We start from the raw sequence: 14,029 nt of genomic DNA on the forward strand, positions 1-14,029 counted from the left end.
TTAAATTCACATTGCGAGCGGTACGAAGAATCGGCGTCGCTATCGGTGGGAGGTTACCGATGCAGTCGTTCTCTGTCTACTCTATCTATTAGGTCTAATACATTAAAACTCAATCCGTAAGATGCAACTCGCCAAACGTGTATAATTACAATATCAAACTATTATTCCAGAAATTGGTGAAAGTGGTTCAATTCAGTTATTAAAAGAATTGCTAAAAAATTTAATACAAGGATTTTTTTTAAATTGCAAAATAGCCTTAGATATGTATTAACAAAAAGTAAACCTTTTAATGAGAATGAATTAAATAAAAATGTAATATACAAAATTTCTGGTCCTTATTGTTTACATAGGTGATATTATTAAATTATATTAGGATAACACCCTTTAACATATTACAAAAGTAAGATTTGTATTTTCGGTGTTACTTTTTGAAACAGTTCATCAAAAATTGTTTTAGTAAGCTTTTCTTTCTTTTCAATTTTAATAAAAAATTAAGTTAGTTAGGCTATTTATAGGATCTGATAATATAAAAAAAATCTTTTATACCTCAAGTAAATTATTGTATTTACGAATTATCGGACTAAGATTGAATAAATATAATGAAAAGTATCGCTAAAGCTTTAAGTTCATGTTTCTTCTAAAATACGTGAATAAATCTATTTTCTACTTATTCTCAATAATTGAGCGTATGAGATCTAAATAATTTAACTAAATAGTAACGCAATATCCAGCAAAATAGGTTTAAAAAAATTACCCATATTATTTATTGTAAAGCAATAATTTTCGACCAATTATATTTTAGAGATCTTAAAGTTTTCATGTTAAAATTATTCTTTTTGAATGTAACAACTAATGGAATTACACTTACCCTGTCTACCTCGTCTTTTCCACTGTTAGTGCAGCTTTCATTGCTTTCTTTTCCGCAAGCCAACAAGTTGCACTGTTCGCCGTTGCACTCTTTTGCATTATTGCTTCCTTCATATTGCTTATCAATAACTATATTCACATCAGTCTGTTTAACGCTATTACTACTAATTAATTTATCACATTGTTGCTTGCTCCTATCATCTTTGCTCGAGCTTAAAAGGTTTGCGTTCTCCTGAATGCTACTTCTAGTGCTCGATAAGGAAGTTTCGCTCAAGTCCTCCAAGATTTTATTACCTAGAACGTATTTATTACCTTTTATTACCAATAAAACTAACAGTATAATCTACGTACTGTTATCATGCCGACCTTCTTCCTCCTCTTCTTCCTCTTTTCTTCGTTTTTCTTGCAATAGCTGCCGGTGCCTGAGGATCGTTTCTTGAGGTACGGAAGCGAGGTACGCGGTCGGATCGAAGTCTTTAAAAGGGAAATTTACCACTTTTTGTGTCTTGACCCATTTGTTGTTGACGCAATCGAAACGTTTTAAGTGGATAATCTAAAATATCACAAAACATGGTTATATTGTATTTACATTTTTTTTTCAATCATACCAATATGGGTGGTAACCTCCATATCTGTAACTTTTTGGTAGCTGGTTGTTTATCGTTGCACCTGCTACAGTGGTATTTTTCTTGTAATTTTTCCTCGGAAGTGAACGCCTTTAGGCAATAATCTAGATCTATGGGTTCAGTATGTAACCTTCTACACCTACCTACTGAATCGTCTTCTTTGATAAGCTGTAAGAGGCGAATTTTTTATCATCATTTTTTATCATCATGAACAAAATCATTTAAAAATCAAGTATAATATATGGGGTGCGTTTACATGGCTCAAAAAGTACAGTTAAGAAAGTTTATGCAAAAACTACTCTTATACCTAACCACTCATTGAAAAAAAGAGAATAATAAGGACATTGGGTTTGTAATATTGTTGGGTTTAGGGATCAATAAAATAAAAGTCCAATCCTATTTTAATATTAATTCTGCCAATTTTTATATAATAGAAAAACTGCAATAAATGTCGACAGTGCAAAAAATCCTCTATGCAGCTCGAATAATACCATATTAAAAAAAACCTAAACGACAGTTATCTACTATAAGAAGTGTTTTAGTAGTATTGCCTGAGGTCCCGTAAAGTTTTTTGTATAAATTTTCATTTTACATCTGTTTATTTTTATTTTTAAAGTATTTATTTTTCACATTGTTATATTGTTCTAATATCTGTTTTTTCCTCGTTTGTATTATAAATGTGAATCTAACGTTGGTTGTACTAGAATTTAATATAAAAATCAATTTTATTTGTTCTAATATCAATTATAATTAAATTTTAATGTACCTAAAATTATACAAACACTTCTTGATGATTGAAGATGCAAATATATTTTGCGAGACGTCGGTTAGTTTAAATAGGATTGGACTTTTATTTTATTGATCCTTAAATCCAACAGTACTACAAACCATATAACCTTATTTTAATCGTTAATAAAAAAAATAAGGCCATAACCTTTAATTAAATAAGTTATAATATATGTTACAAAATCGGAGATCGACGGATAGATAAGTAAAGATACAATTAACGCATGAGAAAAAAGACATAGAAAATTATATAGTTAAAAATAGCTAAACTTAACGATTGATTCACGAAATAAAAGAAAAACTACGATTCTATTGATTTCAGCAGGATCATAGAATTTTATTTGTTCTTTTAAACTACTCAGCAGAACGTTGTAGCACTTAACTTCCTTATAAATTAATGACATAGTGAAGGAATAGTGACGAATGCTCGTATCAGGGGGTGTCCCGTAAATAGTGGTCCAAATGAAAACTCCTAATAGATTGGAGTATTTCCAATCAGAATAATCCAACATAGCTCTAACGAAAGTGTTACGGTTTTCGAGATATTTTGATTTTTGCGAAATTTTAAGAAATACCTACCTGTAATCAGTTTTTTTATGGTATGTCACTAAATGAAAAAAAAAATCACAATTTCTTCAGTTGGATATTATTTGCCGATAGATGCGCTTTATGATGCGTATTAAAATTTTTCAGTTATGCAAATATTTTTCACAGGAAAAATTTTTGAAATTGCAATATCGGATTTTTTTTTTCTTTTCAAAAAGTTTGAAGTCCTATGACGCAATAAAATAATAATAGAATCTTGGTGCCCATTAGCGTAAAAACTTATTTATTCCATGTCGTATTAAAGACAAAAATTTTTTGAATTTTTTGTTAACCTCAAAAAAAAATGGTTGTTTTAATGCCGAAAGAACTATTTTGTGAAAAAAAATCGTTTTTTTTTTCGATGCAAGTTAATTCGGTTTATTTGTGTTTTGCAATTTTACAAAAGGTGTTTAAAATGGCTACCACCTGCTGCTATACACGCCCTACACCTTCTTATAAAGGATCGCTTAATCCGTTAAGCGTGGCCAGCTCTATTTATCTCTTGAGCAGCAGTTTGGATGCGCTCGCGCAGATTTTCAATGTTTTGTATGGGTCTCCTGTATACAATTTCTTTGAGGCATCCCCAGTAAAAAAAATCAAGAGGATTTAGGTCAGGTGACCGTGTGGGCCACTAGGTCCTAGACGTCCGATCCATCGGTTAGGGTTAATGGTGAAATTATAGGACCGTTTCAGTTGCCGCAAAATCTCAATGCTGAATATTATCTCAATTTTTTGCAAAATATTCTCCCCATCCTTTTGAAAAATGATCCTTTAGACATTCGCAGAAATATGTGGCTGCAACACGACGGATGTCCTGCGCACTACGGTGTGCAAGTTAGAAATTTTTTAAATGAATCCTACCCTAACCGATGGATCGGACGTTTATGACCTATACTGTGGCCCCCACGGTCACCTGACCTAAATCCTCTTGATTTTTTTTACTGGGGATGCCTCAAAGAAATTGTATACAGGAGACCCATACAAAATATTGAAAATCTGCGCGAGCGCATCCAAACTGCTGCTCAAAAGATAAATAGAGCTGGCGACACTCAACGGATTAAGCGATTTTTTATAAGAAGGTGTAGGGCGTGTATAGCAGCAGGTGGTGGCCATTTTAAACACCCTTTGTAAAATTGCAAAACACAAATAAACCGAATTAATTTACATCGAAAAAAAAATGATTTTTTTTTTACAAAATAGTTCTTTCGGCATTAAAACAATCATTTTTTTTTGAGGTTAACAAAAAAATCTAAAAGTTTTTGTCTTTAATACGGCATGGGATAAATAAGTTTTTACGCTAATGGGCACCAAGATTCTATTATTATTTTATTGCGTCATAGGACTTCAAACTTTTTGAAAAGAAAAAAAAATCCGATATTGCAATTTCAAAAATTTTTCCCGTGAAAAATATTTGCATAACTGAAAACCTCTAATACGCATCATAAAGCGCATCTATCGGCAAATAATATCCAACCGAAGAAATTGTGATTTTTTTTTCATTTAGTGACACACCATAAAAAAACTGATTACAGGCAGGTATTTCTTAAAATTTCGCAAAAATCAAAATATCTCGAAAACCGTAACACTTTCGTTAGAGCTATGTTGGATTATTCTGATTGGAAATAGTCCAATCTATTAGGAGTTTTCATTTGGACCACTATTTACGGGACACCCTGTATATGAAACAAAGCGATATTATGATGAACCAAGATATTGGGCTATACGATTTTTTAATGCTCTTCCCATGAATTTAAGAAATGAACCTTTTGTTTAATACCTTGCAAATCTAGTGTTTTTAACCTTGTACTGTCTATAAGTTATACTACTGTTGAAATTTTATTATATTTTATTTTATTATAAATTTTATTTTATTATATGAAATTTTATTATACATTTCTATTTTTATGACATATGTAAACATTTTATTATCTATTAGCATTAATAAAGATTAATTGATTGACTTTAAGACATATTTTAGACAAATAGTAGTAGAATACGTACTATTTAAAGTAACGCACATTTAACTTCATAATAAGGCATTTTTAATGTTATTATATGCACCACAACATTGAAAATGTTGCATATATAACTAAAAATTAACTAAATTATTTTCATTTCTCGACTTTCCTGAAAATTTTTACTTTTTACAGATTAAAAAATCATTACATAATAAATTTTTGCAGTAAAATTTAAAATTAAAATAAATGTGAATTTCTACTTTCTATAGTTTCCAAAGAAAATAAAGAATAAGCAGAAAACGTGTCGGCAGGTGCCATGTTTTCTTATTCTCCTTCCCGTCTTAAGGAGTATCCCGATAAACCCATTCTTTTGCTATTGACTCTCCGTGCTATCTTTGTTTTAAATAAATAATAAAAGTTCTTACCTTTTCTCTACTACTTTGATATCTTAAATGCAAAGCGGTCGGATCCCAGTCGATAGCGATATGCATGGCCTGTGCATTGGTAGGTCCACCCACCTTATGCAGTAAAGGCTCGTCGGTGCACGGGAGAGGGCAACCTCTACAAAACTTGGTCCAATGACAAATGGCGCAGATTTGACCACCGGCCAGCACAGCTTTTAGAGTGAAGGGAAACTCATAGCCCAACGAATCATCACTGAAAAATTAAAATAAGTATGGTAAATTTAAATGTAAATCAGGTTTGTCAAGAAAACATTATAAAAAGCTTTTATAATTCAATCATCTTTTACTCGTTTATTAATATTTAAATAATGAACCCACTAGTTTCGGACATAAATATGTCCATCCTCGAGTTAGTACACCTTTATCAATGTTGGATCAACGTGAAATCAAAATTTGCTTAATCAAATGAGTCTTACAGTTACAAAAACTTACAACTACAATTAAATTAATGGCAACAATCGTCATCCGTCTAGCTATGTTTATAGATATTAGTTGAAACAAACTATTTTGATAATCATACAATCATAATTCATACACTACAAGATGGACTAATTCATCAACACCAATTCGTAATATTTTACAATCGTAAAAATAAATGTAAATAATTGCAAAAATATGAGATAATTAGTACTCTTTTTAAAAATTTAAGAAATTTTACAGTTTATATTATCAAAAAAAAAAAAAAAAAAATACTAAATATACTTTGATAGCGCCTAAATTATAACGAAGCAGAGCAAAAAGTTTCATAGCAAAGTTGTAGGGTTGCCCAAAAATTTACAAACTAAAAATAGTTTTATATGTACAGGGTGGGTCACAACTAATTACGGATTCAACCAAAACTTTCGAAATTTGTACTACTGTTAGTTTAAGCGCAGCCGACTTTACTCAAGTCGCGAAATAATAACATCGGCAACATGGCTTTCAGATCCGTTTTCATTTCAGTTCTCATGGCACTTAATAACGATCGTTTAAATTCCTCCTTTAAATTTGAGTTTTTAAGTAAAATTTCGGAAAAAAAAGTGAATGTAGTTATTATTAAGAGCTTACTAAGTCTTAGTAACATCTCCCAGCCAGTGTCGGTGTGTTATATACTATAAAACAGTGATAAATGGTTATAAAGGTAAACACCTTGTTTGTAAATAGAAACAGGTGTGGCCGGCTTTTTTAAGTGAGTCATTGTGCTGTTTGTCGATTTTTAAGTTTATTTTACATATCACTTTTAAGATTTTTGTGTTGTGCTCTTATCTGTGTGATTTGGGATTTTTTGTGAATATCTTGTGTTCCACTAAAACTAGAAACTTATGTCTAAGAGCCAAGGTTAATGCTTTATTCACATCATAAATGTAGCTTTTGTTTTATATTTGAGGTGCCAAGCATTTTGAGCCGAATGATATTGTCCGTGAAGATAATAATCTTTTACCTGATGGCACACTTACTAAGATTAGAGTTAAAGCAAGATTAGTTTACTCAGCAGTGTCTCAAATTTTTCCAAAATAACCTGCATATTTAACAAAAACAGTGCCTCTTCCTAGAGAAAGTCCAGACGAAAGAAATAATGAACAACAAAAACGTAATGAACTTGCCAATGAAGCCTTCAAGCAACTTGATTTTTTAATTATTCCCAAAAAATTCTAATATCTGACCTGTGGAATGTAAAAATTGTTGCAGATACAAAACTATATTTCTATCCTTTAAACTTGGATGATACTTGTATAAATATTATTAATCAAATATCAATAGGTAGCAACCTACATGTTAAAATCTTTTACCTTTCGAATTAAAATTAAGTAGGTGGTCTCAACTCGAAAATCTATTAACTAGGTATAATTCTTCTGATTATTGTGAGCTTAATGAACCATACTCTTCATCTCTAGAGAAGTTTCATGACTTCATTAACCAAAATTCTTAGTGTTCTTATTTAATTTAAGTAATTAAGCTAAGAATAAAATAGTCTCAACAATTTTTTTGTTTTTTCTTTATTTGCCCTTTTTAAGTTAAGATAATAATTATAATATAAAGCCGTTGCAAAATTTCATAAGTATTCCATTTTAATTTTATTCAAAATTTTTAGTCTTTTTAATAGGTATACAGGCCTACAAGTAATACTTCTTGAAATATAATATGTATGTGCCCATCAACATCAATGGGACATAACAAAATTACATAAAACAACATTTCTTTACGTTTATTAGGCGATCGTATTATAAAATTTAGTTATTAAAAAAGTGTATATTTTCTATTCTGTACTATTTATAAGTGGGTATAGATACTCTAACATGATATAATAGTAGGTATTAACTATCTATCTATTAGAATAAATTAAAACTAATAATTTTATTAATAATAATAATTTACGAGCGTATAATACTTAAGTTTAGACCCAAAGCGAAGTTTTTGTGGCAATAATATGTTACGCGGAATGTACAGGCTGGCCAAATAAGAATGCGAGGTACTGTATCTGGGAAACTATTCATCGTAGAAGCTCGCGATAAAAAAATTTATTACTAAAATGGCCAAGAGAATGACCTGGAAAATATTTTCAAGTTTTTAAAATGGCCGCTAGGGAGCGCAACTGCAATCTTGAATCTAGAAAACTGATGTTGCTGTAAATTTTGCTGAATTAACCTAACAAAAAAATAGCTAACAAAAAAATAGCTGATTATTAAAGTAGAGACTAATCCGAACCTTTTTTATTTGAATAGTTTTGCTGTATCTCTAAAAATAAAGTGGAGGAAAAATAGAGTGTTCAAAAGTTGGCTTAAAACACACCCTGTATACTAAAAATACCTTAGCCGATTTTATCAAACTTGGGCTAGTTGAAAAGAGCTATTATTAAGCTACGAATATTATTATATTTCATGTTTTTTTAGTTTTACATCTCGCCGCTAGAGGGCTTTTTTCGGCTTTCTGACACAAATGACTAATTTTCTCAAAAAACTTTAATGCAATGGTATAAATTTTTTTATACAAAAAAATAGCTTAATGACGCCTAAATATGCTTGCGAAAACCGCATCTTAATATCTTCATCCTAACCTAAAATTTAGGCCAAAGAAAATTTTATATGGAAATCCCTTAATATTTATAAAAACTACAAAATAATTTATTTCGAATTTCTTTTATAATGTAAGTTGTGGCCCTATAAAGGACCGATTTTAAAAAGAAAGGGTCTTAATGCCCCCGTAAATGCTCGAAATGCTGACCATCACGCTCTATGCATTGCTGAAGCCTCTCATGGGTAGATAAAACTGCAGCTTCAATTTCGGCTCTCGGTATGGTATGTATTGCATTACGAATGCGGTTTTTCATATCTTCTCTAGTCGTAGGCTGAGTCTGAAATACAATGTCCTTTAACCGCCCCCATAAATAGAAATCAAGACAGGTTAAGTCTGGGGATCGCGGAGGCCATGGAAACAGGCTTCCTCTTCCAATCCACCGCTGTTGAAAAATGTTATTAATATGCTCTCGCACATTCCTAGCAAAATGTGCTGGACAACCATCCAACTGCAAAAACAAATTTTGCCGGACTTCCAGTAGCACATCTTCCAGCAACAACGGTAATTGATTTACCAAAAAGTCGAAAAAAACATTGCCATTTAGAGATTGCTCAAAAAAATATGGTCCAATAATGTTGCCTCCAAGTATACCACACCACACATTTAAACTCCAGCGCCCTTGGTGCTGAACTTCACGCAACCAACGGATTTTCTGCAGACCAATAATGCATGTTATGCAGGTTGACTCTACCGTCACTATTAAATGTGGCTTCATCGGTCCAAAGAATTTTAAATAAAAAATTTCTGTCCTCGCGTATCATGCCTAATATCCAATGGCAATAGTCCAACCTACGGTCAAAGTCTGCTTCTTCCAATGCCTGATGTAAATTAACATGATATGGGTGCATTCTATAAATATATTAAAAAAAAGCTGAACTTAAATAAATCCATATATGGCGATGGCTATTAAAATTTACCTATTGTCCTTCAAAATATTTTTAATCGTTGTTCTTGATATGCCTAATTCAAGGGATAATGCTCTTGTGCTAACATGAGGACTTCAATATATCCCAGTACGCTGTTAATATTGTCCACATTTCTTCTAATTTTTGGCCGTTGAAACCTAGGCCGAAAACTACCATTGGCTCGTAAGTTCGCCACTAATCGGGGAAAAAATCTAATATCGCAAGGACTTCGATTTGGATATCGAGCAGCATAAACTCTTTTTGCTACTGCAGCATTTTGAAGACATTCAAAATAAACCGCAAGCATATCAACAGCTTCATCGTTCGTAAACCGCATTTTGCAAAAACAAAAAATGCTCAAGTAACGTAAAACTTTTGACAACTTACTATTGACAATTTGAGGAATGTTTATAATTTGAGTAGACATTTGTTTCGTTGCATTCCATGGCCTGCTTTCTAATAATTATTTTTTTCGTATTATATCCATAGTGAATATATAACATAAAATAGGTCTGATTTTTGATATAAGCATTATTAATACTTACCTTTTAGTGATATTAGGTAATATTTTCAAAAATGGTAAATTTTGTTTTCAAAAGTAGTGAATTTTAAAAAATTCCAAAATAGTTAGTATAAAAAAATTAAAATTTAAGGGTATAAAATATTCTTTGGCCTATATTTTAGGTTAGGAACAAGATATCGAGTTGCGGTTTTCGCAAGATTATTTAGACATCATTTAGCTATTTTTCTATGAAAAAAAAATCATATCAACGCATTTAAGTTTTTTGAGAAAATTAGTCATTTGTGTCAGAAAGCCGAAAAAAGCCCTCTAGCGGCGAGATGTAAAACTAAAAAAACATGAAATATAATAATATTCGTAGCTTAATAATAGCTCTTTTCAACTAGCCCAAGTTTGATAAAATCGGCTAATGCGTTTTTAGTATACAGGGTGTGTTTTAACCCAACTTTTGAACACCCCCCACCACTTTATTATTAGAGATACAGCAAAACTATTCAAATAAAAAAGGTTCGGATTAGTCTCTACTTTAATAATCAGCTATTCTTTTGATAGGTTAATTAAGCAAAATTTACAGAAACATCAGTTTTCTAGATTCAAGATTGCAGTTGCGCCCCCTAGCGGCCATTTTAGAAACTTGAAAATATTTTCCAGGTCATTCTCTTGTCCATTTTAGTAATAAATTTTTTTATCGCAAGCTTCTACGATGAATAGTTTCCCAGATACAGTACCTCGCATTCTTATTTGGCCACCCTGTACTTACGCGAGCGTAGGCACCGTGTACGGCTAGATATATGCATCCTCGTTACTCCGAATGCGTTCTCGCTTTGGGCTCTACGCAGATTTTTTTTTACCAAGTATCATCGTATTTTTGACGAGTTGTAGTTAGTTAATTAATATAATAAGTTAGTAAGTTATATTAAATATTATGAACACATTTTAAACGAAAGAAAATATTTGTTGTTTAAAAGTGGTTATATAGATAGACTGGATGTGTTCCATAAAAAATATTAATACATGCTAACTATACAGTACATAAACGCCCGTAAGTATTCCTCTTGGATCAAAGAAAATATATTATCGTTGACGACCACTATGCTAGTTTCTGCATTAGTGCTTCTTTTTAAAAAGAAATTATATTTTTTAAGTTTTATCATACCAAACCGTTTAATTGATTAGTAAAAAACTTACCAATCTGTTGCATGGTTGGTTTGGTCACTCTGCGGCAACGGACTCAGAAGCCTCGTTACTTGACCCCACACCAAATCGTACAGATCTCGACACGTGCTACTGGAACAACAACCGAGCAAAAGCGGCATTCCGAACAGGCTCGGTTTACTTTTTTGCTGCGATAAGAAATACGTGTCTTGACGTACGCATTTTCGGTGTACCGCTATGAGGTAAGAAGGGGGCTTTTTCAAATTCGAAGCATCAAAAGCGCCTTTAAACAAATAAAAATAAAATCATCTTTAGGTAGAGTTTTATTGCATAAACATACCGCTGCTTGATGATGTGGAATTTAATGATATCCGGGAGCTTCTTAGGGGTACAGATCTGTTTAGAGTTGGTTCCTTTTTCTAGAATAATAACGGCGCCTTTATGATCAATTTTTATAGTTGTGTGATAAAAGTTCAAGTTTTACATATACTACTGAAAACTGAAAACATACCCAAGATTCCATACTCAAAATAAGTCTTTTCAAAATATGTCATTCTGAAATAATGAGTCTTCAAAACTAGCCTTGGTTCGATAAGATTTATCCTCTAATAGTAACTTCTTTTTTTTTTAATCTTATGTTTCTATTAACTTTGTGCAAATAATAAAAATGATTATGGAATTAATGTCATATTTTATTAGTTTTATCCAATAAATTTTACGAAAATAATATTTGTCAGTGATCTAGGGAGCTCAATTAAAGCTCAGGTCTAGGTTAGCTCTGGTATTTGTTAAAAATGAGAATATATCTTTTTTACTATCGTAGCTTAGAAATTAATCAAAAGTAATTTTCTTGTTAATATAATATGCTACAAAAGTAAATGTACCTGCACTGTAATATTAATTTATACGAGTTTATGTTATATGTTTGTGAAAAAAAATTTTTTTTTACAAACATATAACATTCAACAATTTTTTTTCGCATATTTTAAATACTAGTATACAGGTAAGCAACGATGTAATAAAAATGACAGTTGGCTTTGGTTCTGATTGCCTTGGGACAAGATGACAATTTAATAAATTTGGATGCCGAGTAATCTGACAATGTAATCTTTATCAGGTTTATTGCATGAGTCAAAATATTTATAAAATATAGTTATTTAGCTAGCTATTTTCAAACATTGTAAATGTGGATAGGATTACTGAAAGTATGATCGTTATAATTCAATTTTAGTTTTTATTAAGGTTTTTCTTTTTATATAGTAACTTGCGATTTAAAAATGTATGATTTGCAGTTTTTTTTTAAAATTAACTTTTATCATCAATATAAAAGAAACTTCGCAAAATACCTCATACTTTGAACTTCAAATTAAAGCTGGAAATATAGAAAGAGGTTGTATGGTCTTGCTTTCGTCTCTTTTTAGTACATTGAAAAAAACATGTATTTATCTTTGTTGTGGGGATGTTTTTGTAGCAAATTTGAAAATCAACGAATTCTCATATTCTCATATTAGACCATTAAGCCCCATTGTGCAAGGACCAACGTTTTTAAAAAGTGATAAAGAGAATAGGGTCGGCTTGAAAGTGATTCTAGATGAAACTTACTAATTAAATAAAGAATAGTATTTTATTAGAAAATGTTAAACCATAAAAGTCCACAAAAAAAATAACTTACTTAAATCATTTGGTTACAACAGATAATTAGGGTTTTATTGCGGTCAAAACATCAACGGTATATCTTTGAGTGAACTATAATTTGTTAGGGGAGAGGGGGGTAAAATGATCCCTGCGGGTTGAAATGATTCCGCAATTTAAAAGTTCCCATTTTATGCAAAATAAGCGTAATATTGGCAACAATGTTCTAGGCGAAGAGGTTATAAATAGACCACAATCGGAATTGCGATTCAGTTCGAATCCAACAATTGCTACGTGAACTTGTGTTTTTTACGTTTATAATATAAGGTAAGGTATTTGTTTTGTTTTATTTATTTTTTTAACAATGTGACTGATCCATCTTCTTCTTACGTTGTTTTGTTGGGGAAGGGATGCTGAGTTGATTTGTGGTTTTTGTTTTCAATTAATATATGTCAATTAATTTTCATTTAACAAATGGTACTGCATGTCACTTTGGGGTAAAACGATCCTCTAAGCGTGGGGCAAAACGATCTCGTTTTAAATTTTACTCCCTAGTTCTTACCAAATTGTTGTAAATCCTAATTTTTATTTACAAACTCATTTTACGTCGTATTGTTACAGAATGCCACGAACATATAAGCGAATAACCAATAGGCAAAATTGGGATGCTGAGCACATGAAAAATGCTATAGCAGAAGTTAAGCAAGGAATGCCTGTGAAAACCGCTGCCCGAATCTTTAACGTACCAAGAATGTCGCTTAAACGGCGTGTAATGGACAGAAATAAGGTAGCAAAGCTAGAGATAAAGTCACTTGGGAGCTGCCACCCTGTATTTTCGCCGGAACAAGAACAAGAGTTAGTAACTCATATCCTAGATTTTGAAAGCAGGATGTATGGACTCACAACTCGTGATTTGCGACAACTAGCTTATCAACTTGCTGAAAAGAACAAAATTCCCCACAAGTTTTCTCATGTAGAAAAAGCTGCTGGTAAAGATTGGTTAAGCGGTTTTAGAAGAAGACATCCAGAGATTTCCTTGAGATGTCCTGAAGCGACGTCAGCTGCTAGGGCAAGAGCCTTTAATAAACCAGTTGTGACAAAGTTCTTCAATTTGTTGAAAGAAATTTACTCTAAAAATAATCATGCGCCTCACCGAATTTTTAACGTAGACGAGACTTCGATTTCTACTGTTCCTGGGCGAAACTCAAGAATATTGGCACGAAAAGGTTCCAAACAAGTGGCAAGGGTAACATCAGCGGAGCGTGGGGTTTCGACAACAGCGGTGGTTTGTGTATCAGCTGCTGGAAGTTTTGTCCCACCGATGCTTATTTTTAGTAGAAAGCGAATGAAGGTCGAACTAACAGATGGAGCTCCTCTGGGTACCATTTTTGCGTGTAATGAAAGTGGTTGGATGCGTACCGAAGTTTTTAAGCAGTGGTTTACTCACTTCGTATCTTTCGTCAAGCCGAGTAAGGAT

The 14,029-nt window shown here is 31.9% G+C and overlaps 1 protein-coding gene across 3 annotated transcripts in view; it reads right to left on the bottom strand.

The window, feature by feature from the left end:
• LOC126745283 (ubiquitin carboxyl-terminal hydrolase 32) overlaps positions 1-14,029 on the bottom strand; it is a 144,466-nt gene that overhangs the window by 35,290 nt on the left and 95,147 nt on the right. For all 3 annotated transcript variants that reach the window (XM_050453050.1, XM_050453048.1, XM_050453049.1), the window contains exons 21-26: positions 11,261-11,339; positions 10,954-11,203; positions 5,248-5,479; positions 1,476-1,661; positions 1,219-1,420; positions 869-1,161 (exon numbers count right to left, since the gene is read on the bottom strand). In XM_050453050.1, coding sequence (XP_050309007.1) covers positions 869-1,161; positions 1,219-1,420; positions 1,476-1,661; positions 5,248-5,479; positions 10,954-11,203; positions 11,261-11,339 — 1,242 coding nt within the window. The remainder of the gene's footprint in view (positions 1-868; positions 1,162-1,218; positions 1,421-1,475; positions 1,662-5,247; positions 5,480-10,953; positions 11,204-11,260; positions 11,340-14,029) is intronic.

This window comes from Anthonomus grandis, chromosome 15 (genome assembly GCF_022605725.1).
Source record: "Anthonomus grandis grandis chromosome 15, icAntGran1.3, whole genome shotgun sequence".
NCBI lineage: Eukaryota > Metazoa > Arthropoda > Insecta > Coleoptera > Curculionidae > Anthonomus > Anthonomus grandis.